This window comes from Natator depressus, chromosome 14 (assembly GCF_965152275.1).
Source record: "Natator depressus isolate rNatDep1 chromosome 14, rNatDep2.hap1, whole genome shotgun sequence".
Lineage (NCBI taxonomy): Eukaryota > Metazoa > Chordata > Testudines > Cheloniidae > Natator > Natator depressus.
Window position 1 is genome coordinate 897,565 of NC_134247.1, and position 27,183 is coordinate 924,747.

The following is a 27,183-nucleotide window of genomic DNA, read 5'->3' on the forward strand; positions in this document are numbered from 1 at the left end:
GCAGAGCACCAGGGTAGCCCATGTCTCCTCCCCTAGAATAAAGAGCCCCTCACAGCACCCCCCACATGCTCAGGGAGGGAGGGGGGTAGCGCCAACCCCACTCCCCACCCAAAGGCCACAAGGAGGTGTCCTGGGACCCTGGAGAAGAGGGTTGTGGGGCTTTAACTCTACCCTCTGCCCCCTCCCTTTGCCCTTTGTCCCGGTTCACTCCCCGCCCCTAGATGTGGAGAAGCCCCTGCGCCAGCCCTAGAGCTGGGGGGTGGGGGCCACCTTTGGGGAATGAGAGAATCCACCTCCGTTAATAGCCAAGGGCCCTGTCCTAGCGTCAGCCCGGCCGCAGCACCCGAGGGGCCGGAATCGGCCGCGGCGTGAGTGCCAGTAACGTGTCATAAGCACTCAGGCAAACAGAGGCCAGTGCGGGATGTGACAGGGCTGCCAGAGGCCGGGGGCAACACAGACAGGGACCAGTAACTAGGGCCCTGACAAATTCATGGTCCCTTTTGGTCAATTCCACAGTCACAGGATTTTAAAAATCGTAAATTTCATGATTTCGGCTACATCTGCCATTTCAGGGTATTGTAATTGTAGGGATCCTGACGCAGAAAGGAGGGGGCTGTGTGTGTGTGTGTGGGGGGGATGTTGCAAGGTTATTGTAGGGGGGGTTGTGGTTCTGCTACCCTTACTTCTGGGCTGCTGCTGGCGGCGGTGCTGCCTGGGAGCTGGGATCCCGGCCAGCAGCCGCCGCTCTCCGGCCGCCCAGCTCTGAAGGCAGCGCAGAAGTCAGGGTGGCAAAACCGCGACGCCCCTAAAATAACCTTGCGCCCCCCTGCAACTCCCTTTTGGGTCAGGACCCCCAGTTTGAGAAACGCTGGTCTGCCCCGAGAAATCGGTATAGCACAGAGTAAAAGCACACAAAAGACCAGATTTCACAGTCCATGAAGCATTTTTCATGGCCATGAATTTGGTAGGGCCCTACCAATGACAAATGCAAAGGGAAGTCCCTCCAGGATTTGCCCGTGTGAGAGAGCAGGACGTGGCTGTGGCTTGCCTATAATGAGCGCCAGGTGCCTGGCCCTCTCGGGGACTGAGGTGCTGAGCCGCGAAGGCTCACGTGGAGGAAATCCATCCAGCACTAGCTCCAGGGTCAGCAGGGGACAAGGCAGGACAGCCTGGTGCAGCAAGTCTGAAAACTTTCCTGTGAAATCTGCAGGAGAAAGTTCCAGAGCAGCTTGGGCTGGGCAGCAAGCGAGAGAGAAAACACCACCAATAACTGACCAGTGCTCACCCCACCTCGCCAGCCCCCTGGCCACACAGAACTGGCAGGGGGCTGCAGCTGGCCTCCTGCTGAGCATACGGCAGTTCCTGGAGACACGAGGGGGCCGGCAGAACTGTCAGACACGGACCCACAGACAGCCACCAGCAATAGCCACTCAGAGACTCAGGACAAGTGTCTCCACTGTGACCTCTCCAGTCTGCCAGCGTCCAGCCTGGCCTGGCCTCTGACACTGTCTGTCTCCAGCCCCCAGTTCTCAGCCAAGTCCTCTCCCACCCCTCCCACAGCTCTTCAGCATCTCGGCCTTCCCTGTGGGACAGGAGAACATACACCACTGAGCAGCTACACTGTGCTGGGTGGCTGTGTCCTAACCCTGGCTGTTCCGGGGACATCTTCCTTCACAGACCAAACCATCCTCCTGGGGAAGAGGATCCTCCTGCCCCCCTCCTGGGGGGAGGGAGGCTGAGGGTGGAGAGGGACTGGGGGATCCAAAGAGCCTCTGCAGAAAGCAGGGGATCTCCTAGAAGTGGGGCTGTGGTAGGGGAACGAGTTGGGGGATTCCAGTTGGAGAACCTGCTTATAGAAGGAAGAGGCCTGGCCCCCAAGCCCAGCTCCCACCAGCCCATCCAGACAGTGAACACCCAGGCTGAAAGGTCAAGTCTAAGCCAAGCAGGAGCCAAGGCTACGGTGGGAGGGGGCGGAAGGGAACGAGGGGTCTGTGGAGGCAAAGGGCTGGGATTAGTTCCAGTACCTGGGATCTCCACTTGTGTCCAGTGGCCCTGGTGGAGCCTCCGTTCACTGCACACACCGACTGTGCCAAGGCTGTGCAGCACCACAGAGCCTCACCGCAGAGCTGTGCATCCTGCACAATGGCAGGGCTGGGCTGGGAACCCCACCTCCCCACCGGAAGGTGGTTACCTTGTCCGGACCTCTGTGTCTGCACTGGGGTTAGCCTGGCCTGGCTGTTACTCAGGGCTGGGCTCGTTTCACACCCTTGAGCAATGGAGCTATGTTAACCTAGCTTTTAAGTGTAGCCCAAGCCTAAATAAACCCTCAGGGCCATCCCCGGCCCTGCGGGGTCTCCAGAGTAAGTCTGGCTAATGAAAGCAAACGGTCCAGGCCCTGGTGACAGCTCCATAAGCTCTGTGCAAGGAGCTGCTGGGCAGGGAACCTGCAGGCCCGGGCTCCTGAGGCGGGGCGGGATGTCACTTTTCAGCAGAGTTTGCTTTTAAAAAGAGAATAACAATTCCCTTGCCACAACCTCTCCTTGCGCCTGGCCCCCTGCTAATGGCTGGCACACTCGGAATCTGTCACCCTTTAAACTGCTTATTGCCACTGATTCTGTCAATACCGAGGGCTGCTCACACTGGCAGCAGAAATACAGACCTTGAATCCCTCAGCTCAGCCAGGGAGGAAACGTGGGGCCCCGGCCTGAGCCCCTGGCCAAGCGGCAGACACTAATTCCTCTTTACAAAGCATCTCTGAGTGAGCAGCGGGAAGCGGCTGCCCTTTCCGTGGCGCAGGATCGAACATGCGTTTGTTGTGGTGTCAGCTCAGCTGATAAATTCCTAGATAAGGGGCCTGCTGGCAGCAGGCTGAGCGGGGAGAGGGACTGGGTCTGGGAAGCCACTGGGAACGACTGTGTTGCCTCCAGGGTGATTGCAAAGTGCAGAGCCCTTCTGGTCGCTGGCTTTGCCTTCTGGTCGCTAGCTTGCAGCTGAACGTTTTGCCCAAGTCCCAGCCTTATGCAGCCTCAGCTCAGGCTTCCTGAGCCATCGTGGGACAACTAGGGCTGGGAGGGACACAGCTGGGGCTGGACGCAGCTCTCAGCACCCCCCGTGCCAATGCAGAGTCCCGCACTGGAGGCCACGCATGCTGCTGGCGTGGCTGAGAGCAGGGTCCTGCCAGTCACCTTGCCCCACGCAGCTGCAAGAGAGTGAGGGCATCCTCCCTCCTGCACCCCAGCGTGCAGGTGAACCACGGCCACGGAGAGCCCCACACAGCACTAGTGTCCTGCTGGGGGAGGGGAGAGGCCTCAGCCTTGGCTGGGAGGGACGTCACCTCCCTAGTGACCATAGGGATGGCTCAGCCCCCTGAGGAGACAGAGGAAGGGCACAAGACTTGGGGGCACAAACACCCACCCATAGGGGCAGAGGGCATGCCTCTCCTCTCCCCTGCCCAGTGCTTGGGGGTGGGGGCACGCTGGCTGTGGGGCTGAGGGAGGCGTCTGTATGGCAGGGTACAGGGTATCATCCCATCCAAGCATGACCTGGACTGTCTCACTCACTGCCCAGGCTGCTCCTTCCTGGCTCTGCACCATAGTCCAGGCTCCAGAGAACCAGCCAGCCAGGGCGCCCATGGCCAGAGAGCAGCTGCTCTGGGAGCGAGGGAGTTGGTGTCAATCGGGCATTAGAGGGAGAGTGTGCTGTGGCCTTCTGGGAAAAGTACAGGGGGACCCCGGCAGGCCCTTGGGAACACACACGTGTGTACACAAAGCATGGCTGCTGATACACAGCGTGTGCAATTCTGGCCACGAACCATATCCCAGACAAGCCCTGCTACACACTCCACTTGTCGGTGGGGAGGAGGCCGGATCCCTGCTTGGCAGGCACTGAGGCAGGTCAGGGTTGGCACTGGCGTGTCGTGCTGCCCATGGGTGCAGGACCCTTCTGGGCACACAGGGCCCTGCACTGGCCAACTTCCCTTTGCTGCCTTTGGCCTGAGTTACTGTCCACGCTGGCTGCTGGCTCCGATTTCACTTTCCAGCCTCCAGCATCTCTCATCACTTCCCGGCTCCCAGCTCCTGCGTCTGCTGGGAGAGGCTGGGGCTGGACTAGCCGGGAGCTCCTGCCGCAGCCTGAGCATCTGCCCTGCTCCCAGCAGCACCCCCTGCTGGGAGAGTCTAGACCTGCATTTGCTGTTTTGTGCACTGAAACCCCACTCTAGCCTGTCTTCTAAGTGCTCAGGTCTCTCACTTCCCTGCGTGCAATCCATGGGCCAGGCACCTGCGTGGCCCCAGCCCACATGCAGCAAGGAGCTGCACTGACCCTCTGGTTCCAGTCTCTGCCAGCTGGTAGCAGGCCACGTCTGTCCTGTGCTGGCCCGACAGGGAGAGCGCGGCGTTCAGGTAAACACCGTCGGCAGCAGCCCACAAACCACCACAGCCCTGCTGAGGGGCGCTGCCTGAGCTGGGGTGCTGGGATGGCGTGGGGAGAAGGGCCAGCCCACGGCTGGGGCTGGCGCGTAACTGACAGCTCCACTCAGCCCCACCTCCCGCCCCCTCAGGCTGCTGGGCACCCACAGGTTTACCTTGTGCTTGACCCTCATGGCTCCAGGGGAGGTTCAGTAGAATCCCAGGGACTCTAAACATCTGCCCCCTTGGCATGGAACCAACGCTCAATGGCCTGGCCTCCTGCCCGCCCAGTGCAGGGCCCCCGTGCTGCGAACAGCCTCACAGCAGTGCCCTGCTCTCTCACCTCACGTACGGCATCTCCGCAGAAGTCCTGGCCTTCCTCTCGCTGCCCCGGAGCCGGCCTGTCAGGCCCCGAAGCAGCAGAACCAGGCGTCCTGCTGCTTGTGCGTGAACCAGGCCCTTGGAAACTCGGACGGCACAGACAGACACAGCCTAGGGCTCCGCCGGTCCGGGCTGAAACCCGCGGAAGTGCTGCCGAGCCACAGGTGCACTGGGGGCATGAGAGGCTCTGGCTCAGGCCTCTGCCATGGAGCCTGCAGGAGGGAGCAGAGGCCAGTCCCAGTGCTCAGCCTGGTCCCCAGGGCAGCAGCAGGCAGCCCACATGCCCCAGCCTCCCCTACCCCCGAACATGCAACAATCGTGCGGGACCTCTGGTGTGGCTCCCTCCTCCCCCTCACCTGGGCTGTGCTGAGCCCACCCTGGGGAGCAGGGGCAGGAACAAAGTGCGAGGCCAGACAGCATCATTAGGCTTCGTTAAGGTGACGAGTTTTCCTTGCCTCCCCATCCCAGGCTGGCTGCGTTCCACCTGCTGGAGCCCAATTAGGGTCACATCCAGGACGCGGCTCCGGTGGGAAGTGAAATGCGTGAAGTCCCACGGCACAGCCTCTGCCCGGCAGTTTCTCTCACCGCTCCAGGCGGGGGCCCCTTGGGGCAGCAATGTGGGAGCACCCACTGCTAGCAGCTTCGCCCGTCCCCTGCAGTGCCCCCGGCTGAGCTGAATGAGCCGGGGCACTGGCCAGACCCCAAGTGCAAACCAGGGGGTGGAATGTGAGCTAGCGGGGTATGGGCTGGACAGGCCTGTCCTGGGGCTCCCAGGCTACGCGGCCCGGGGAGCGCTCTACGTTCCAGACACTGCCACTGGGAGGGAGCTGTGCTGAGGCCCCGAACTGCGGGGAGAGGAGAGTGCCTGGCTGAGACCCCGCAGTGAGGCTCTCCCCTCCCCACACACCATGCGGGGGGACAGGGCCCCGGGCGGTGGGGATGAGGTGGCTTTGGGGCCTGTTTGACAGCTAAGATTTTTGCCCGTGTGCAAGACTCTGGGGAGTTGGGGTGTCAGCTCCGTCCCTTCCCATCCCCCGTGAAAGAAGCAACAGTCACAGACCTGCAGCGGTTCCATTGGTTTATTATCACGGTTACAAATGCTCCAGTTCTTTGATCCCACGGGCACCACACACGGGTCTGACACCTGGCGCACGGCTCATTGCCTAGGGGCCCTACCACACATGGGCAGCAGCAGCACTGCGGAAGTGGCGGCTCGTGGGGGCAGCAGCAAGGAGCAGGCATGAGATACAAACAGGGTCACTTCACAAGCGGGGTCCATCGCCTGGCCTGGAGCAGACCCCGCAACTCACTCCGACCCTTAGACAGACACTACAGCAGATTCTCACCCAGCAAGGCCAGCGCAGAGCAGCCCCAGTGAAGCTCCCAGCCGGAGGCCCGGTCTGCCGGAGAAGGCAGCTCGGCTGGAATGTACTAGATGTCGGGGTCCCACTTTGCTGCACACCATGGGATGAGCGCTGGGGGTAGACAACAGGTCAGATCTCTCCTGAACTGCTCCAGCTCCCTGGGTACATGGCCGGGGCACCCATGTGCCATGCAGAGCTCACGCCCAACAGTCTGTCCATCCGGACCACTGGGTGCAGGCCAGACAGCATGGTCAGTTTGGACTGGTTTCCACAGCTACTTTTCATCTACGTAAGACACTTTCCAAGGTGACTCCCGCCAAGTCCCCATTGTGGCCCGAGGCATCGTGCGCCCCTGGTGGGTTTGAGGCAGACACAGCGGGTCAGGCACTGCCCGGCCCAGGACAGGAGCTGGGCTGTGTGTGGGAGAAGGACTTTCCTCTCCTGGTCCCTAGCCAGCGCTTCACCCTCTGCCTGGCGCAGCTGAGCGGGGGAGGATCCTTTCTCCATCATTGGTACAAAGCACAGATCCCTGAAGAGCCCAACAACCTTTGGGTGTCTGGGAGATTTTGGCTGAGCAAACTGATCTTTAAAGCATGAGGCAGCAGGTGGGGAGAGGGGCTGAGGGAGCCAGGCTTCTGGGGAGAGTATTACCGGGGGCGGCACTAGACCCATCCCAGAACAGGGGCACCCGTGGACAGCAAGCCAAGGGCCTGCAGGGCTCAGGAAGGAGGGGAGGGGGGTGCCATCAGCCCGACAGGGGCAGAGATCACATCGGAATGGAGGCAGGGGCCAAATCGAACTGGTTCAGCACCCCAGCACCCTGAGCCTGGGTCTCCTTTCTCTGCCCATGAGAGCCTCTGGGGAAGCCCACGATCCCCTCCCCAGCTGCCACGGGTAATATTGCCACTAGACCCGGCTGCCCTGAGGGCTGGGGGAGCTGGCCCCACCTGAGCCCCGTCGCTGAAGAACCTTCCAGGTTCTGCTGTAAACAACAAGAGTGCCCTGGGACTCTGGGCCCATCACAGAGCAGGGATGGACCGGCTCCGAAGAGCCTTGGCCTCCCAGGGCACGCCCCCCCAGGGGGCCTGCAAGGTGCAGGGAGGAGAGGACCCATCCCTATTGCTATGGCAACTGTGAGCCCAGTCCAGGGGCAGGAAGGGGGGCCCTTTGGCTCAGCTGGGTTAGTGGGGGGCAGGGAGGATGGGGAGGGGGCTTCTGGGACCTCAGTGGTGGCTTGCTGGCTCTCATCCCCCGGGAGGAGCCAGGTCTGGAAGGCGCAGGGCCCTTCCCCACTCAGGCCAGCACTTTGATCCCAAAGTATTTGCGCAGCTGCTCCAGGAAGACGAAGGTGAGGACGGTGTGAGGCACCAGGCGGATGGCAGCAGGAACGAAGCCCTGGAAGGGGACGGGCAAGAAAGGAGAGAGAGGAGGGTCAGGCTCTGTCCTGCTTGGGCCTCCCCAGCCAGGATGCTCCGGCACTGAGCAATTCATCCCTCTGGGGGCCGTGGGTGAGGCGGGTGGGTGGAAGAGAAGGGCAGGAGGCAGCTGCGGGGAGCAGAAGGGGCCAGGCAGGGGAGCAGCAGCCGGGTCCAAGGGGAGGGGCAGCAGGAGGGGGTGGGAGAGGTGCCGCAGACAGCCAGGGTGCGTGGGGTTCGCAAGGTTGATGAATCCGTCCCCAGGCAAGTCAGCGCTACTGTCAGCATCGCCCAGGCCCAGAGGGAGCCAGTGCCAGGGCCCCCGCCCCTACAGGCCTTTTCATGGGCTCCACCCCCCACAGCCCCTCACCCACCCAGCAGGGAGGTCCTGGGACTGCCCTTCCAGACAACCCTGCCCCGGGAGCCATTGAGTCAGCCCAGGGCGAGCCCAAGACACGGAGCAGCCAGCTAGAGCCAGAGCAGGCCCCCGCATCGCCCGCCCCCTGTGCTCCTTTTACCCTACACTCTGCCCCCCAGCTCCCACGTGAGCACCCTCCTGCTCCCACACTTCTTCCACTCCCTACCGGCTCCCAATGCACTCCACCCCCCAGCCTCAACCCAGTACCTTGTAGAAGGCCAGAGGTCCAAGCCTGGCAGTCTCCACTGCGCAGTGGACAACACCCTGAAACAAAAGAGGGAAATAAGCCAGTTCCCGCCCTGGGAACTGGTCTGGCTCGCAGCTGCCGTGGAGACAGGAGTGTCTGGGCTGAAATCTGGGGCAGGGGCAGCTATGGGGAGTGAGGAGTCAGGGATCCAGCCATGGGGCAGTGGGGAGGATACACAGGCAGCTGGTGAGATTGTGGCAGGGAAGGGGGTGGGGGTGAACATAAGAATGGCCATACTGGGTCAGACCAAAGGTCCATCCAGCCCAGTATCCTGTCTGCCGACAGTGGCCAATGCCAGGTGCCCCAGAGGGAATGAACCTAACAGGTAATGATCTAGTGATCTCTCTCCTGCCATCCATCTCCACCCTCTGACAAACAGAGGCTAGGGACACCATTCCTTACCCATCCTGGCTAATAGCCATTAATGGACTTAACTGGATAAATTCATGGAGGTTCTCTTTTAAACGCTGTTATAGTCCTAGCCTTCACAACCTCCTCCGGCAAGGAGTTCCACAGGTTGACTGTGCGCTGAGTGAAGAACAACTTCCTTTTATTTGTTTTAAACCTGCTGCCAATTAATTTCATTTGGTGGCCCCTAGTTCTTATATTATGGGAGCAAGTAAATAACTTTTCCTTGTTCGCTTTCTCTACACCACTCATGAGTTTATAGACCTCTATCATATCCCCCCTTAGTCTCCTCTTTTCCAAGCTGAAAAGTCCTGGCCTCTTTAATCTCTCCTCATATGGGACCCGTTCCAAACCCCTAATCATTTTAGTTGCCCTTTTCTGAACCTTTTCTAATGCCAGTATATCTTTTTTGAGATGAGGGGACCACATCTGTACGCAGTATTCAAGATGCGGGCATACCATGGATTTATATAAGGGCAATAAGATATTCTCCGTCTTATTCTCTATCCCTTTTTTAATGATTCCTAACATCCCATTTGCTTTTTTGACTGCTGCTGCACACTGCGTGGACGTTTTCAGAGAACTATCCACAATGACGCCAAGAACTTTCTCCTGATTAGTTGTAGCTAAATTAGCCCCCATCATATTGTCTGTATAGTTGGGGTTATTTTTTCCATTGAGCATTACTTTACATTTATCCACATTAAATTTCATTTGCCATTTTGTTGCCCAATCACTTAGTTTTGTGAGATTTTTGAATTTCTTCACAGTCTGCTTTGGTCTTTAACTATCTTGAGCAGTTTAGTATCATCTGCAAACTTTGCCAACTCACTGTTTACCCCTTTCTCCAGATCATTTACGCATAAGTTGAATAGGATTGGTCCTAGCACTGACCCTTGGGGAACACCATTAGTTACCCCTCTCCATTCTGAAAATTTACCATTTATTCCTACCCTTTGTTCCCTGTCTTTTAACCAGTCTCAATCCATGAAAGGATCTTCCCTCTTATCCCATGACAACTTAATTTACATAAGAGCCTTTGGTGAGGGACCTTGTCAAAGGCTTTCTGGAAATCTAAGTACACTGGGTCCCCCTTGTCCACATGTTTGTTGACCCCTTCAAAGAACTCTAATAGATTAGTGAGACATGATTTCCCTTTACAGAAACCATGTTGACTTTTCCCCAACAATTTATAGTCTTCTATGTGTCTGACAATTTTTACTATTGTTTCAACTAATTTCCCGGTACTGACGTTAGACGTACCGGTCTGTAATTGCTGGGATCACCTCTAGAGCCCTTTTTAAATATTGGCGTTACATTAGCTATCTTCCAGTCACTGGGTACAGAAGCTGATTTGAAGGACAGGTTGCAAACTATAGTTAATAGTTCCACAATTTCACATTTGCGTTCTTTCAGAACTCTTGGGTGAATGCCACCTGGTCCCGGTGACTTGTTACTGTTAAGTTTCTCAATGAATTCCAAAACCTCCTCTAGTGACAGTTCAATCTGTGACAATTCCTCAGATTTGTCACCTACAAAAGATGGTTCAGGTTTGGGAATCTCCCTAACATCCTCAGCCGTGAAGACTTGAAGCAAAGAATTCATTTAGCTTCTCTGCGATGACTTTATTGTCTTTAAGTGCTCCTTTTGTATCTCGATCATCCAGGGGCTAGTTTTTGGCTAGCTGTTCTTCAAACTCCTTTTTGGCTTTTCTTATTACATTTTTACATTTAATTTGGCAGTGTTTATGCTCCTTTCTATTTGCCTCACTAGGATTTGACTTCCACTTTTAAAAAGATGCCTTTTTTCTCTCTCACTGCTTCTTTTACATGGTTGTTAAGCCACGGTGGCTCTTTGTTAGTTCTTTTACCGTGTTTTTTTAATTTGGGGTATACATTTAAGTTGAGCCTCTATTATGGTGTCTTTGAAAAGTGTCCATGCAGCTTGCAGGGATTTCACCCCAGTCACTGTACCTTTTAATTTCTGTTTAACTAACCTCCTCGTTTTTGCATAGTTCCCCTTTCTGAAATTAAATGCCACAGCGTTGGGCTGTTGAGGTGTTCTGCCCCCCACAGGAATGTTAAATGTTATTATATTATGGTCACTATTTCCAAGCGGTCCTGTTATAGCTACATCTTGGACCAGATCCTGCGCTCCCCTCAGGACTACTCGAGAGTTGCCTCTCCCCTTGTGGGTTCCTGTACCAGCTGCTCCATTTAAAGTATCGAGAAATTTTGTCTCTGCATTTTGTCCTGAGGTGACATGTACCCAGTGGTGGGGAGGGGCAGGACAAATTGTAGTGAGCCAGGGCAGGATTACTCACCCGGTACTCTCCCTGCGAATTCATCAGGCGGGTCTTGAGTACGTCCATGGGCTGACAGAGGAACGTGGCACATCCACCCTGGGGGGAAGGGACAAAGATGGGTCACAGACAGGGAGTCCCTGGGACTGATGGTGCCACCGGCCCTTTCCCTGTGCAGCAGAGGGCAGGTGAACGAGCACAGGAGCTGCCTACATAACCCACCCATGCTAGCAGAGTAGGAGTCTCTTGTTAGTCTCTAAGGTGCCACAAGTCCTCCTTTTCTTGTTGTGGATACAGACGAACACGGCTGCTACTCTGAAATCTTGCTCTCTAGTGGCTGCTCCACATGGGGCTGAGAGCCTACTACTGCTGCCAGGTAGTGGAGCGGCTCCTTTAGCTCCAGGAATACTATTAGGTCATGCATGTAGTGTGGAAGGTCCCAGGTTCAGATCCCAGCTCTGGGTCACTGATCTGCAGAGGGGAACAGGGAAAGAACCTATAGGCTGTGAACAGAAGAGACCTGCAGGCCTGTGGTGGGGGCTCTCCTCATACCACTGCCTCATTTCACTGGGGCAGGAGCACCGCAGCAGCAGCCTGAGGCTGTGGGGAAGCCAGAAGCCCTGTGGGGTGCACGCCAAGCAGGCTAGTGCCTGGCTGCAATTCCCCTGACTAGCACCATCGGGCAGCCCCCACCCCCCTGCCCTGCCCCCACTCACAGCGATGAAGCTGGCCAGGAAGTGAGTGAAGATGTTGTCGGAGAGAAACCCAGTCGTGAGAACCAGCTGCTTGGCCTGGTCGTAGCAGGAGAGCTGCAGGTATGGGGGGTGCAGTTAGCGGCTTGGCCCACCCTTCCTCCATGTCTCCTCACGCCCCAGGGGACTGGCTCCCCCACCCCCAGGAGGTGGCGCCCCCAGGGCACAGCCAGTCCCAGCTGCCCCCCAGTGCCCGGGGGGGGGGAGGGTTCCTACCTGTCCAACAGTGACCAGGGCCCCTCGGCTCGACGCCATCGTAGCACCTGAGAACAGCTTCTTCAAGCCCTCTGGGGAGGGGAATCAGAGCACTGTTCAGGTGCGTGAATTCGGCCCCAGGCCAGCCGGGAGCTGCCACTCCCAGTCCCATCAGTCCTGCACCCCTGCCCCCCAACCCCCAGCAGCCACCCTCACCATGGGCTGGGGCTTGTGCAGGGCGGCAGGCCCTGGCTGTGACTCCAGCCCCTAGACTCTCCACCACCCAGCGGGGGAACTCCCCAGGGGCTCCTTCTGAAGGCCGCCCAGCCCCGGCTCTGGCTCCAAGGGACGAGAAGTCACTCACCCTACCACTGGCTCCTTTCAGCCTGCTCTGGCACTCTCCCTCTCCACTGCTTGTCTGTCTGTCTCTTCTTCCTTTCTTTGAAAACACAACTCCCCTTTCAGGCTCCCCCTTCCCAGCTGTGGGCGAGGGAGTGTTTCATTCCCACCCCTGGAGGGCTCGGGGCTGGTGCCTCTCACTGCAGCGTCTGGTCTGGCCCTTGCTGTGTCAACCCACAGGACAAACCCAAACTGCCCAGAGGGCTGCTATGGCTGCTGCACTTCAGAGGCAGCATCTGGATGAACAATCCCAACCACGCCCCCAACCCAGCCTGCCCCTTGGGCCCTGCTCTTCTCCAGCACCTTCTCTACCTGGCCATTTGGACCCCAGCCCTGCCCTTGGCCTCCAGCCACACCACGACAGGCCTGCTAGCCAGGCTGCCCCTGTTCCCTGCCGGATCCAGCCCCACACCCAGCTGCCATTTGGCTCCTGACCAAACCAAGCCATTTAGCAGCCCTGGTGTCCCCCAGAAACAATTCCTGCTCTGAGGCTTCACAACACCGGCAGGGGATGCCTCCGATCAGGCCAGAGGAGATGCCAAGCCCCTGTGCCCCCAGGCCTTTGGCAGACTCCTACCCTCACGAAGCACTCGGTACATGCCATCCAAGGCGTGGGAGTAACTGGAGGGACAAGAAGGGAAAGAGGTAAAGCCGTGAACCCTTCCCATCAGCGCTCATCGTCTCCGACACCCTACTCAATGTGTCCAGCGTTGCTGGAAATTCCTGCTGGAGGAGCAGAGCTGGGGTCACCCAATGCACTGCCCCCCACCCGGCCCCCTCCAGCCAGCAACGGTGGTGCTTGGAGCAATGCTGCCCCCCTGTGGCCACGCCACCTCACTGCAGCTCCCATCCACAGAGATGGGACAGGGAGGGCACAAAGGGAGGGGATCCCCTCAGTGCCACCATGTGAGCAGCCCCTTAGCATCCTATTAGGGACCCTTGCTACCTCCCTCTCCCCCCATCACATGCTCGGGCGGGGAGGGAGGGACCCAAACCAGTTGGTCTCAAGTCCCGGGGGTCCCCCCACTTACTGCACCATCACTCACTTCCGCCTCAAATGCATCGGCTGCTTCATGTCATTCTGCATCCTACAGAGACAGAGCAGTGGGGGAGGTGAGGGGAGACAGACCAAGACAGACTGAGCGACCTGCCCCTGTGATCTCCTAAGGCTGAGCAGCCCCTGGGGCAGGGCTCTGGCCCCCTTGTTCTGAGCAGGCCCGAGCTCACCCAGCATGCGACTATGACCGGTGCTCCCTGGGGAGATGGGGCCACGTAGAGGGCGTAGCCCTGCACCCATGGGGACGGGGACCTAGCTGGGCTTCTCCACTGCCAGCTCCTGTGATGTCAGGAGGGGCCACCCCCAGGGATCTGGAATCCCTGGCCTGGGGCAGCCCCAGGCACGGTTGGGGCAATTCCGGTCCCTCCAGGTGCAGGACGTAGGATCTGCCACGTTGGATCAAGCCACCAGCCCATGGAGTCCACGACAAGCTGAGATGGGGTGCCCCACAACTCCCCCTGCTCAGCGCACCTCCAGCCACATCCCCAGCGAGCAGAGCGTCCAAGACACATGGAACTGACCTGACGTTCACCATGTCTGCCGGGGTCCCCACAAACCCACCAGTGAAACCTGCAACCAGAGAAGATTCAGGGTCAAGGGACTCCTCAAGCCTGGCCACAGCCCACGGCCTGGGCTCCCCGGCCTCTGCTCACCTCCTGCAGCACCAAGCAGCACCTTCTGGTAGAAGGGCAGAGGTCCCTGGGTGCCTTGGCTCAAGCGGTCCCGTGCGGTCTCATAGATGGCAAAGCGGGTCAGGGAGTACGTCATCTGAGGAGAAGAGAGTCAGAGCATGGCCCAAGTGCTGCACTCCAGGGGACTCCCTGCCCTCCCCAGACAGTCACCTAAGGTGCTGCCCAGCACGTGGCATCGAGCCCGCAAACAGAGCCACAGTTGGCACCGAGCCCCTGGCTCCAGGGCTGGGCTGCGGCTCCCCAGCTCCGCCAGAGAGGCTGCCCCCTGGAAAGGGCCAGCATGCTTGCAGCTGCACAACCAAGGGCAGCACCTGGATTTGGGGGGAACGTGTGGGGCCTGAGTAACGGGAGGGGAGTGACCCCTATGGCAGGAAGCTTAGGGACTGGGTAGAGGGTGACCCCCATGGCAGGAGGCACAGGACCTGGGTAACAGGTTGGGGTGTGTGCTCTACAGCGGGAGGTGCAGGGCCAGCATGGGGAGTGCCCCCTCATGGCAGAAGTGGGGCAGATGTGGCCCCTGGCACTCACCTGGCGGCAGAGCGAGGCACTGAGCCCATTGTAGAGCGCCAGAAAGCCATCTGTGCGGATCACGCGCAGCGCCATGCCTGTCATGCGCATCTTCACCTCCTGCTGCGTCTGCAGATGAACCTGGGTCAGGGAGAAAGATGCCAGGGTCAGACCCAGCTCCCCCAGCACTGAGCGCACTGTAGGGCTGATCCCTCCATCCACTGAGGAGCCAAGACTGGGACAGCTGCTTGTGACCCTTTCCCTGCACATCGGGGACAATGGTCCTGACCCTTCTTGAGGTTAATCCTTAGCACATGTGCTGGGATGCCTCAGCAAGTGACCACAGCCCCATGAGCTCCCCCACGCGACCGGAGCTTGGGAATCAGCCCCACAGCCCGTCACCTGGAGCAGGGACCATGGCAGGCAAGGGGCTGGGGGGATACAAAAGCAAGTTAGAGGGCACCTGTAAGTAGTGAACCCCCCTCCCAGCATGGGGTGCCCCCACGCCACGTCCCAGCTTTCAGCGGCCGCAGCACCTGGCAGCAGGAATCTCCCTAGCGTTTCCAGCGAGAAACACTGTCTCTCTTTCTCTGCTTGCCCAGCCTGGGGGAAAAGCAGAGCCAGGAGACAGACCCAGGAGTCCTGACCAGTCCCCAGCCCCAGGTAACTGTACATCTTCCACTTTAGTATCAGAGGGTGTGACAAAGTGGGACTGTTCTTAATAGTTCCTCTGAATAGTGTGGGGGTGCCTCAGTTTCCTCTATGCAGTTCTTAAGTATCTAGGTGGTGGGGTAAGGGTGTATGATCATTGCGGAGCCCTAGAGGGCAGGTGTGTGCAGGGGTCTGGACACAGAGAATGGCCGACACCCTGTTTCCTGGCAACTGATGGCCTGGCCCTTCCCCCTGCAAGGTGAGAGCTAAAGGGTTGGAGAATAAAGGAATCAGGTGACCTCCTGGCCCGGGAAACGGACAAAGCCCAGAGGAGGAGGGGCTGGAGGGAGTTTCAGTTTGGGGCTGGCTGGGACATGGAGTGAAGTGCAGACGTGGTTGTCTGGCTCACTACCCCCCAAAATGGACCCGTTCTCTGCACCTGCAAGCTCTGTGTTAAACCATGTTCCTGTCGTCTAATAAACCTTCTGTTTTACTGGCTGGCTGAGAGTCCCGTCTGACTGCGGAGTTGGGGGGCAGGACCCTCTGGCTTCCCCAGGACCCCGCCTGGGTGGACTCGCTGTGGGAAGCGTACGGAGGGGCAGAGGAGGCTGAATGCTCCGAGGTCAGACCCAGGAAGGTGGAAGCCGGGTGAGCTGTGTGTCCTGAAGACAGGCTGCTCCCAGAGAGGAGACTTCCCCAGAGTCCTGACTGGCTTCATGGGGAGCAGTTCCAGAGCATCACCCGGGGACTCTGTGACAGAGGGCCCCCTGCAAGATGGGGCTCTGTGAGCCAGGGGATCCCCTACACCTATCCAAGCCGCCCATGCCCTCCACAGAGCCCCAGCATACACCAGCGCCTACAGCCTGTGGCCAGGCTGTGCCAAGCCTGGGTCCAAAGTCCTCAGGAGAGAAGATTAACGAGTGCTGGGGACCAGGCTTCACTCGTGGAGTTATGGAGCATGGGCCCTGGAACGCAGCCGGAGAGGCCCAGGAATATGGGGCCTGTGGTGGGGAAGGTGGCACGGGGAATTAGTCCTCCCTCTTCCCTATGCAGGCCTGTGCCCTTGGGATTCCAGCGAGAGCCAGGCAGGTGCTAACCGGGAGCTGCTCTGACAAGGCCAGAGCCCACTGGGATGATGTTGGGGAGCTGGGCAAATGGCCCAGCAATGCAGGAACCAGCCCGAGCCAGGGATTGTGTAGCCGAGAGCAGCCCCCAGAAACACACAGCAGCCAGGCCCCAGCACGGCCTCGGCCCTTACTGGGCAGCCAGTCCCTGGACAGTGCAGCCTGCAGACGCAGCAGTGCTGAGGGACCAGCTCCGGGGGGCGGGGGCGCTATGGAGCCTCCAAACAGGCAGCTGGGGAGGTCAGAGCCAACCCTGCTGCCTGCCAGGCCAGTGGGAGCCCAGGGGGCAGAGGGGGTCCAGGGGGCGGGAGGGGGGTTCAGGGGGCTGGAGGCAGTGGGGGGCCTAGGAGGGGATCCGGGGAGCAGTGGGGGACCCAGAGGGTTGGGGCAGTGGGGGGTCCCGGGGAGCAGAGGGTTGGGGCAGTGGGGGGTCCTGGGGGGCAGAGAAGATCTGGGGGACAGAGGGTTGGGGCAGTGGGAGATCCGGGGGGGCAGAGGGCTGGAGCAGTGGGGGGCTCAGGGGGGGTCCCGGGGAAGATCCGGGGGGCAGAGGGCTGGGGCAGTGGGGGTCCTGGGGGGGGCAGAGGGGATCCGGGGGGGCAGAAGGCTGAGGCACTGGGGGGCGGTCCGGGGGGCAGAGAGCTGGGGCAGTGGGGGGCTGGGGGGGGGGCAGAGGGGATCCGGGGGGCAGAGAGCTGGGGCAGTGGGGGGGTCCCGGGGGGGCAGAGGGGATCCGGGGGCAGAGGGCTGGGGCACTGGGGGGGGTGCCGGGGGGCAGAGAGCTGGGGCACTAGGGGGGGTCCCGGGGGGGCAGAGGGGATCCGGGGGCAGAGGGCTGGGGCACTGGGGGGGGTCCCGGGGGGGCAGAGGGGATCCGGGGGCAGAGGCACTGGGGGGGGTCCCGGGGGGGCAGAGGGGATCCGGGGGCAGAGGGCTGGGGCACTGGGGGGGGTCCCGGGGGGCAGAGAGCTGGGGCAGTGGGGGGCTCGGGGGGGGCAGAGGGGATCCGGGGGGCAGAGGGCTGGGGCACTGGGGGGGGTCCCGGGGGTGCAGAGGGGATCCGGGGGCAGAGGGCTGGGGCACTGGGGGGGGTCCCGGGGGGGCAGAGGGGATCCGGGGGCAGAGGGCTGGGGCACTGGGGGGCGGTCCGGGGGGCAGAGAGCTGGGGCACGGGGGGGGGTCCCGGGGGGGCAGAGGGGATCCGGGGGCAGAGGGCTGGGGCACTGGGGGGGGTCCCGGGGGTACAGAGGGGATCCGGGGGCAGAGGGCTGGGGCACTGGGGGGGGTCCCGGGGGGCAGAGAGCTGGGGCAGTGGGGGGCTCGGGGGGGGCAGAGGGGATCCGGGGGGCAGAGGGCTGGGGCACTGGGGGGGGTCCCGGGGGGGCAGAGGGGATCCGGGGGCAGAGGGCTGGGGCACTGGGGGGGGTCCCGGGGGGGCAGAGGGGATCCGGGGGCAGAGGGCTGGGGCACTGGGGGGGGTCCCGGGGGGGCAGAGGGGATCCGGGGGCAGAGGGCTGGGGCACTGGGGGGCGGTCCGGGGGGCAGAGAGCTGGGGCACGGGGGGGGGTCCCGGGGGGGCAGAGGGGATCCGGGGGCAGAGGGCTGGGGCACTGGGGGGGGTCCCGGGGGGGCAGAGGGGATCCGGGGGCAGAGGGCTGGGGCACTGGGGGGGGTCCCGGGGGTACAGAGGGGATCCGGGGGCAGAGGGCTGGGGCACTGGGGGGGTCCCGGGGGGCAGAGAGCTGGGGCAGTGGGGGGCTCGGGGGGGGCAGAGGGGATCCGGGGGGCAGAGGGCTGGGGCACTGGGGGGGGGGTCCCGGGGGGGCAGAGGGGATCCGGGGGCAGAGGGCTGGGGCACGGGGGGCGGTCCGGGGGGCAGAGAGCTGGGGCACGGGGGGGGGGTCCCGGGGGGGCAGAGGGCCGGGCGCACCTTGAGCAGGTCCAGCGGGTGGGTGCAGCAGGCGGCGCCGCACGAGGCCAGGCCCCCGAAGTACCAGCGGGACACGCGCCGCTCCGCCATCGGGCCGGTCCGCGCGCCGGGATCCGCGGCCCCGGGGGGTGCGGCCAAGCCCGGCGCAGCCCCGCCCCGCCTTAAACGGGCCACGCCAGCGCAGGGAGGCTTCAAAGGGCGACGGCAGCGGGGCCCAGAGCAGGCCCCAGGCCAGGCCAGGCGCAGGGACCCAGCTCGGGGGGGCCTGCCTCTGCTTCCGCTTCCCCCTCCCCCTCCCCCTCCCCCTCCCCCTCGGCAGGCCGGGGCCGGGGCAGCAGCAGCCCCCCCCCGCTGAGAACGCAGTGCTGTGGGTCACCCCCTTTGCCCCCCGGGCGAGGCAGGGCACCTGCCATGCTGCGTCGGCAAAGGCGAGCACGGATGGGCTGGCAGAGGGGTGCGCACACGGCCTGAGCAGGGTGCTCCTGGGCCTGGTTCAGGGCTTTGTGACTAATCCCGCCAGGGCCAGCGCGGGTTCAGGGATGCGGACGCTGGACCTGGAGCCCAAGCTTGCTCCAGCTGGTCACCTTTCAAAGCAGACACGGCCTGAGCTCCGGTACCTGGGCTTCTAGGGCAGGGAGACTAGTCGCCTCCCAACGCACAAGGCAGGCAGCAGCCAGGAGAAACCACAGGCCAGGCCAGGGTGTGGGCTCAGGCAGGGTCAGAAGCTCTAAGCCAGGGGGTTCTCAAACAGGGGTCATGACCCCCCAAGGGGATGCAAGGTGGTTCCATAGGGATCACGACATGTCAGCTCTGTGGGGCTGACAGCCCAAAGCCCCCCTTAAATTACCCCACTCTGTTTTCAATTAATAAGGGGGGTCACGCTCAGAGACTTGCTCTGTGAAAGGAGTCACCAGCACAGAAAGTTTGAAAACCACTAATTCCCTTGCGGTAACATGTGCAGCCTTCTAGGGGCTGGCCAACAGCTGGAGAGAAAGCTCAGCTCCAAACCCTCAAACGGAGAGTAACCCTGGCCAGGCCCCACTCCCCAGCACCTTGGCTAGCTTGTAACACCCCTTTTAGATCTTGGCCTATCCATAACCTGAACACAGAGCTGCCCTCTGGCCAAGGTGCCCCTCTGCCTGGCAGAGTGGCAGCTCAGCAAACAGGGGCAATGAGGGGCTGGGCTTGCAGGCCATGGATTATTAACAGCTCAGAAAGATAAGGCAAGGGAGGGGCTGTGAATGAAGGTTACCACTGAAGTAGCCAGGATTAGTAAATGACACTGGAGCGGGAGGGTCATGGAAACAAGGTGCTGGCCTGGGTTCAGGGGGACTTTCCCACAGGCTCTGGTTCCCTGCTGCCCGAGCCAACCCCCATATTTATCTGCACCAAGCCAACCACCCCCACAAAGCTCATGCAGACTTTGTGCACTATTGCACAAGCACCCAGATGTACCAACTGGTATGAGGGTCCCTGTAGAGATCATTGGCTTGGGCCATGGCTACACTAGCACTTATGTCAGCAAAACTTTTGTCACGCAGGCCCGTGAAAAAAACATGCCCCTGAGCAACATAAGTTTTGCTGGCATAAGCACTGGTGTGCACAGCCGCTCTCCCACCACTCGTTGAGATGGTTTTATTATGTTGACAACAGAGCTCTCTCCCTTCCAGCCACACAAGCGCTCGTACAGCAGCAGAGCTGCATGGGTACAGCTCTGCCTCGGTAAGTGTAGACATGGACTTAGTTTGGGCTGGCAAATCTTCCCTTCAAGTGCACACCAGTCACCTGGATCGCCAGGTGCCCACCCTTCACAGCAGGCAGCTGAGCAGAAAGGAGTCCAAGCCTCCATGCTGTTCAGACTCCTCCCATTAGGGAGGAGGATCCACCCCAACCGGAAGGTTGCCCTGCAAAAAAAATACCCTTTCCCTTAGCTCCTCTGGGCCTCATCCATTCACCTGTAAATAATTAGCCACAGCCTAGTTTGAGATTGTCTGAGTTGCAGTGAAAGGTCAGACCAGTGCATTAGCACAGGATCTTCCCCCACCCCACACAGCAGGCACCTGGGAAGATACCATTGGAAGGAGGGGGACAGGAGAAAGAGTAGATACATGGGGTGAAAAGATCAATGACCACAGCCTAGTGACAGGCCTGTTCAGTGGCACAAAGCCACATGGGCTGGTGCACAGGTGCACTCCACCCCCAGGCAGCTCTGCTGGCTGGTGTGCAGTCTGGTGAGTGGTTTTGGGGAGGACTGGTCTCTTACACATCACTGGTTCACAGACTTCCCCCCACACTTTTTTTTTTTAATAGAGTCAGAGTTCATTATGGTGCTGGTACAAATGTCAGGTTCCCCACTGAACACACCCAGCTGGCGCAGGGCCATCCTAACAGAGCAAAGCCCCCCTGCAGAAAAGCAGGGCAGATCTCAGCCCCCTGGAAATGCACAGGAACCCCACGACAGTCAATGGACAGGGCCCCACATGGGCACGGGCAGGAGATACAAACATCCCTCAGCCAGGGGCGTGGGCCATCTACTCCAGAACCACAGTCCCTCCTGCTGCCTCCAGCGCGGCTTTGATCTTCTCTGCTTCCTCTTTGGACACATGGGCCTTGATTTCCTGTGGAAGTGACTCTACCAGTTTCTTTGCCTGCCAGAGAGAGAGAGAGTCAGAAACTAGCTGTTTTCACTAACTAGATTAATAGATTTTAAAGCCATAGGGGACCATTATTATCACCTATGTCCTATATAACCCAGGCCAGAGAACCACCCCCAATAATTTCTGCATCAAGCCCATCGCTTCTGTTTGAACCACAGCAACTCTTTTAGAAAGCCCTTCAGTCTTGATTAAGTATTTCAAGCAATAGCAAATCCCCCATGTCCCTAGGAAAGCTGTTCCAATGGTTAGTTATCCTCCCTGCTAAAAATATTCACCTTGTTTCTAACCTGAGTTTGCCAACCTTCATTTTCCAGCCACTGGATGTTGTTCTGCCTTTTTCCGCTAGACAGGAGAGCTGTCTGCAACCAGAGATCTGTGCTGCTTATAGGTACTTGACTGCCATAGAGTCATTGGTCCACCCTCTCTTGGTGAAATTGAATACACTGGGCCTCTTTAGTCTTTCACTCTAAGGCAGGTTTTCAGACCTCAGATCATACTTATATCTCTTTTCCAAACCCTTTCCAATTTGCCAATAATCTTTTTGAAGTGTGGACTCCCAGAAATAGACACAGTATCCCAGTAATGGGATTACTAAAGCTGTTTACAGAGGTAATGCCACCTCCTTGCTCCTGATGGATATTCTCCACTTTATACATCCAAGAGTTCATCCTCTACAGCAATGACTTGGGAGCTCACTTCCAACTGATTTTCTACCATGATTCTTAAGTTCTTTTCAAAGGACATGGTCCCCCATCTTATAATCATAACATGCACTTTGATCCTAGATGTGTGACCCTGGATTAGGCTGTGTAAAAACGCATGTGATGACTATGAAGCTGAATTTTAATAATGTATTAATATTGTATGTTGGCCTGGTTAGTGGGGTTGTAGTTTCCTGTATGAATATACTGAGTTAGAGAGAAAAGGTAGGTGAGGTACTATCTTTTATTGGAACAACGTGTGTTGGTGGAAAGTACAAGTTTTGAGCTACACAGAGCTCTTCTTTAGGTCTGGGAAAGGAAGCAGAGTGGCTTGGTGTAAGTATTTCTACAGGCAGGAAAGAGGACATGGCCCAGGATAGTCACCTATTAACTGACACTTAAGAACTGTTAATGGACAATGCCAAAACAATTGGTTCAAATGAATCTTGCTTGATTTCCTGCTGAGCCTACAGAACAGGCGTGGCCAGAAGGGCCAAAGTCCAGGTTTACTAAAAGCACTCCCTCAGGAGAGCAGGGGGAAAAGACGGACACAAGATGGATACAGGAACTAGGAGGAGAGGGAAGAGAAGAGGAGAGAGGTCAGAAGAAGCTCGGCTTAGGCTATGTCTACACTCAGACCTTACAGCAGCAGAGCCGTACCACTATAGCTGCGCTGCTGAAAGGTCTTCCCTGTAGCTGCTCCATGATAGTGGGAGAGAGGTCTCCAACCAGCATAATCAAACCACCCCCAACCAGTGGCGGTAGCTATGTTGGGGAGAGAGTGTCTCCTGCCAACATAGCGCTGTCCACACTGGTACTTTTGTCGATGAAAAGTATGTCAGTCAGGGACAGGTTTTTCCCCCCACACACACACCTGACCGACAGAAGTGCAAGTCTAGACATAGCCAGATACATCACCACTATGGGATGGCAGGACTTTAGGTAAGATACACATTTGTGTAGGCTAGCTGCTGTTTTAAAATCACTTTTTTCTAAGTTTTGCTCCTACTGATTCTTTCCCAATCAAAACAGAAGTGTGTTATATATTTCTACCTTTTCTACATCCTGATAGTTTTTACTACCCTTGGCACATATTGGGCCTTGAACACGGCTACTAAAGATGGCATGCAGAACAGAAACCATCCCTGCTCCTAATGGTGTGAGAAACCCAGAATGAGACAACAGTCTCCTCTGAGAGAACAAAGTGCCCTGCCACAGCCATGTGTATGCAGGAAAGCAGGCCGGGGCTGGAATTTCAGCTTACAGAGGCTGGTGAATGAGAGGGATACATCCCTGAGTAACTCAATTAACAAAACTCCTTAGAGAGAGATGCCATTGCTGGACTGGATCCAGCTGCAATGAGAAGCCCTAGCTAGTCCAGGGAGCCCTGCAGGGGATCTTAGTATAAATCGTGGCATTGCCTGCTGGGGAGAGTGCACCTGAGTACAATGTGCGGTGACGCCAATTTACTGCATCCACAGGCACTGGTGACTGAAAGCACCTTGAAAATAACAAGGCTATTCAGGAAGTCCATAATGCTGTTGCACAAGGAGGATAATTCCATTTTATTTTGTTTGTCAATGTGGATGGACACCTTATGAATTGAATGGACGCATGCCATTCCCTATAAATCATGGAGAAAGTTCAGATGACTTTCTATTGAAGGGTTCTGCCAAGATCTGCAGACAGTTCACAGAATGAGAGAGAGGAGAAGTTCGCTTTTCTGCTGTGACTCTGTGCAAGTCTGCCTGAAAGGGGGTTCCAAAGAGGATGAATCTAGATTGTTCTCAGTGGTGGCAGATGACAGAACAAGGAGTAATGGTCTCAAGTTGCAGTGGGGGAGGTTTAGGTTGGATATTAGGAAAAACTCACTAGAAGGGTGGTGAAGCACTGGAATGGGTTACCTAGGAAGGTGGTGGAATCTCCTTCCTTACAAGTTTTTAAGGTCAGGCTTGACAAAGCCCTGGCTGGGATGATTTAGTTGGGGATTGGTCCTGCTTTGAGCAGGGGGTTGGACTAGATGACCTCCGGAGGTCCCTTCCAACCCTGATATTCTATGATTCTATGAGACGCTGAAGAGAGAGTTGAAGGAAGACAATCCAATAGCAGTAAATGCAGTCTCTAAATCTTTCATTGCTTCAGTGCTTGCTAAATGCAGCTGGTTTGGCCAATTTAAACAGTTCTGCAGAACTATTCCCACCTCCAGTACACAAGCGACATCAGAAGAGTTCAAGATAAATAAGCTCTGACTCTCATATGAACTGTTCTGACAATTCTGTCTTTGGACTCTTAGGCCCTGATTTTCACATGTTCAGTAAAAAATGCTTTACATGGCTTGTTTAACCTGTGCCTGTCAGTTAGGCTGTTGATTGTGATTTCCTGTACTTAACAGGATAAATAAACTCTTCTGCTGTTAAAGTGAGGGGGGGAGGGGGAGTCTTCCTCCCATGGCCCCCCTTCTCTTGCAGATTTCATGTGGGGCTCAGCTCTCTCACATGGTTAGGTTAAAAAGAAAAGGAGTACTTGCGGCACCTTAGAGACTAACAAATTTATTTGAGCATAAGCTTTTGATGCATCCGATGAAGTGAGCTGTAGCTCACGAAAGCTTGTGCTCTAATAAATTTGTTAGTCTCTAAGGTGCCACAAGTCCTCCTTTTCTTTTCACAGATACAGACTTACACAGGTGCACTCTGAAACCCATGGTTAGGTTAGGTTTTTGCTGCCACCATCTGGTGAGAATGTGCATTATTGCTTCTAGAAACCAACCACCCCGAAATCCTGGGAAGAAGGGACACTTGTTTTGAAGGAAGCAGTGGAGACAAGTGCAGACACTTCGGCTATATCTACACTACAGGCTGGATCCATGCTCTGAGATCAATCTAGCAGGTCTAGTGAAGACCCTTCAAATCAACAGCAGATTGCTCTCCAGTCGACCCCTGTACTCTGCCCTCCACCAGAAGAGTAAGGTAAGTCAAGTAGACCGGAGAGTTTCTCCCATTGACCTCCCACGGTAACTCGACCTAAGGTATGTAGCTGGAGTTGCGTAGCGTAGGTCGACTTACTATGGTAGCGTAGGCATAGCCTTCCTGTTAGAGGCCTCACGCTCAGTCCCCATGCACTTGGGCCACAGCTGTGCACAGGAAAGGGAGCCCATGGACAAACTGTGGTTCAAGGATACTGAGGAATCCAAGCGGCTATTCTGAAGTATAGCCAATGTCTCAGTTTTAAAAAGCACTTTTGAACATAGTTTGGGCAGAGGGGAAAAGGCTCAGAGCTTCCAGCACAGCCCCAGGGAGGTGCTGCTCATGCAGTGACCAAGATCATACAGGCAGAGGTAAGTGCCATCTCCTCACCTGGACAAGGTTAAGCCCCTGCATGCAGTTCTTCACTTCCTTGATCAGTTTTACTTTTTCCACAGCCTTCACCTCAGTCAGCTTGACAGTGAAATGAATTTTCTCCTGCTTCTTGGGGACCTCTTCTTCCGCTACCTGGAACCAACACAAGCCTAGTGAGGCCAAGTACAGCAGCATTCAGGACCCTTCCACCCTGCCACACACAGGACTTGACAAACAGCCCCTTCTGGTCAACTGGCAAACCTGCAGAGGGGCACAGCATTCACACAGAGAAAGATGCTTCGAGACTGATAGGCAGCTATATAAACTTCTACCAACACTCCAGTTCCTTGTCTAGGATCACTATAGATATAAAGACCCCTAGGAGAACCTGGAGTAGGTCTATTTAGCTCAGAACCAACCTTCAGAATCACAGAGCATTTTTGGACTCACTAGAACTAAATTTGCCAAAGTACAAGGTTAAACCAAAGCCCATCTTCCTAGACAGCACTTCCCTTTCCCTGGCATTTGTCCAGGGGCATGGAGGAGGACCCTAGCAGAGCAACTGGGAGTTACCTGAGTGGCTGACTGCATTGCAGGTGGTGGCATCATTCCACCCATTGGCATCAGCCCCATGTCCTGGATCTTCAGTGTCTTCTGCAGAAGATGACAAAGTGTAATCAACAGCACTTCAAGCCTACCCTGTGTTCCCAGCAAGAAGAGGAACAACCACAGAACACCCCAGCCATAGACAAAGGACAGAGAAACAGCTCCATTCTGTGCCCCGACAATCAACCACCCCAGTATCCTGCCTTCCCTCCACGCCTTGGGAGCACGCATGTCCCAACTTAGTACAGCCCAGCCATCTACCCTGCCCAACTATACAAAGTGGGGCACTTTCCAGAGGTGATGGGTGGGAGGGATCACATGTGCCCCCCCAAATTTCTGCTAGGGTTTGCTAGCTGGGCCTCCTTCCTGTGCAAGGAGAGGCAGCAGCAAACGGCTGGGAGCTCCATGAAGGAGCTGGTGAGGGGAAGAGGGGAGACTTGCGGGGGGGAGATATGACTCAAGCTGCTGAGGGGCAAATTTCTTCATACAGGGGGCAGAGCACAGGCTAGTCTGACCAGACACCCTGCCCAAGTCCTGCCCACCTTCAGTAACTCATTGAGGTCCGAGATCTCCAGTAGTGTCAGGCTAGCGATGTCCTGCACCAGCTGCTGGATCTTGGGGGAATATTCCTTCGGGGCATTATCTAAGGGGGCGCTGGCCAGGGCTTCTGTCCTCGGGTGGCAGCTGGTCCTCAGCATCCTCACAGCACGGACTCCCGGCAGCTGCCGCCTGTCACCATGGAAAGAGAGGCCCCGTCAGGCTCGGACTGCGCCGTGGCGGGGACACCGCCCGGGCAGGGAGCTCAGCCACGCACCGGGAGGGGCCCGGTCACCGCCCCGCCCCGCGGACACCGATCGGGGAGCCCCGCGCCGACCAACCCCCCGCCCCCGGGAACGGGGCCGTGCTGGGCTCGCGCCTCGCGAGCCTGGTGGCGGGACCCGCAGGCCGCGCGCGTGGGCCGGGGCTCCCGCGGGGGCGCGGCGGGGGCGCGGTGCCGGTACCGCAGCAGCAGGCGGGCGGCGGCCCGGAGCCCCCTCAGGCAGGGCCCCCCTAGGGGGCGGGCGGCGGGCAGCATGGCGGCGCCGGCACCGAGCACGCTGGGTCCCGGCAGCAGGAAGGAGACGCCCGGCCTCGGAGGCGGGCAGCAGCAGGCAGAGGACACGGCGGCGGCGGCGCTCTGCCCCCCAGTCTCTATGGTCGCCGGGGCGCTCTAGCCCTGCCCAGGCCATGTCGCTGGCAAAGGGTGACAGTCTAGCCTCCGCCTCCCGCGTCTCTATGGCTCGGGCAGGTCCCCCTCCGGCGGGCGCGCAATCCTCCGAGCAAGGCCTGCACGCTACCCAGCATGCACCGCGTCCGCAACAAGGGCAACTTTATCGGCAGCGGCGGCGGAGGCGCAGACAGGGGCGGGGCCGGGACGCCTGGGTTCCCGGCCTGGCGTGCAGCTGCGAGGCCTGGCCTGGGCCCCGAGGCCGCTCCAGGCTGCCGGCCCCCAGGGCTGGAGGGGCCGCTCGGGCCTTCCCGGGGACGGGCAGAGCCCGCCCGGCCGGCGCAGAGGAGCCGGGGCTGATCCTGCAGGCGCTGGCTGGCTGCGTGGCGGATCCGAGCCGAGCCGAGCCTTTGGGCTGCAGCTGGGCTC

General features: G+C 58.5%; 2 protein-coding genes across 2 annotated transcripts; both read right to left on the minus strand.

Annotated features, from left to right (window-relative positions):
* Window positions 1-7,304: 7,304 nt before the first annotated feature.
* SLC25A10 (solute carrier family 25 member 10) lies at window positions 7,305-18,374 on the minus strand. The gene is made up of 11 exons (XM_074970946.1): window positions 18,249-18,374; window positions 14,565-14,684; window positions 13,998-14,112; window positions 13,866-13,914; window positions 13,334-13,375; window positions 12,865-12,908; window positions 11,910-11,980; window positions 11,658-11,750; window positions 10,963-11,040; window positions 8,192-8,248; window positions 7,305-7,546 (listed from the first exon to the last, which is right to left on the minus strand). The coding sequence occupies exons 1-11, from the start codon at window positions 18,336-18,338 to the stop codon at window positions 7,445-7,447; spliced, it is 861 nt and encodes a 286-aa protein (XP_074827047.1). The 5' UTR covers window positions 18,339-18,374; the 3' UTR covers window positions 7,305-7,444.
* Window positions 18,375-20,530: 2,156 nt separating this feature from the next.
* On the minus strand, window positions 20,531-26,688 carry MRPL12 (mitochondrial ribosomal protein L12). The gene is made up of 5 exons (XM_074970947.1): window positions 26,549-26,688; window positions 26,090-26,276; window positions 25,515-25,595; window positions 24,960-25,094; window positions 20,531-20,896 (listed from the first exon to the last, which is right to left on the minus strand). Exons 1-5 carry the CDS (start codon window positions 26,620-26,622, stop codon window positions 20,780-20,782), a joined length of 594 nt encoding a protein of 197 aa, XP_074827048.1. The 5' UTR covers window positions 26,623-26,688; the 3' UTR covers window positions 20,531-20,779.
* Window positions 26,689-27,183: the final 495 nt, after the last annotated feature.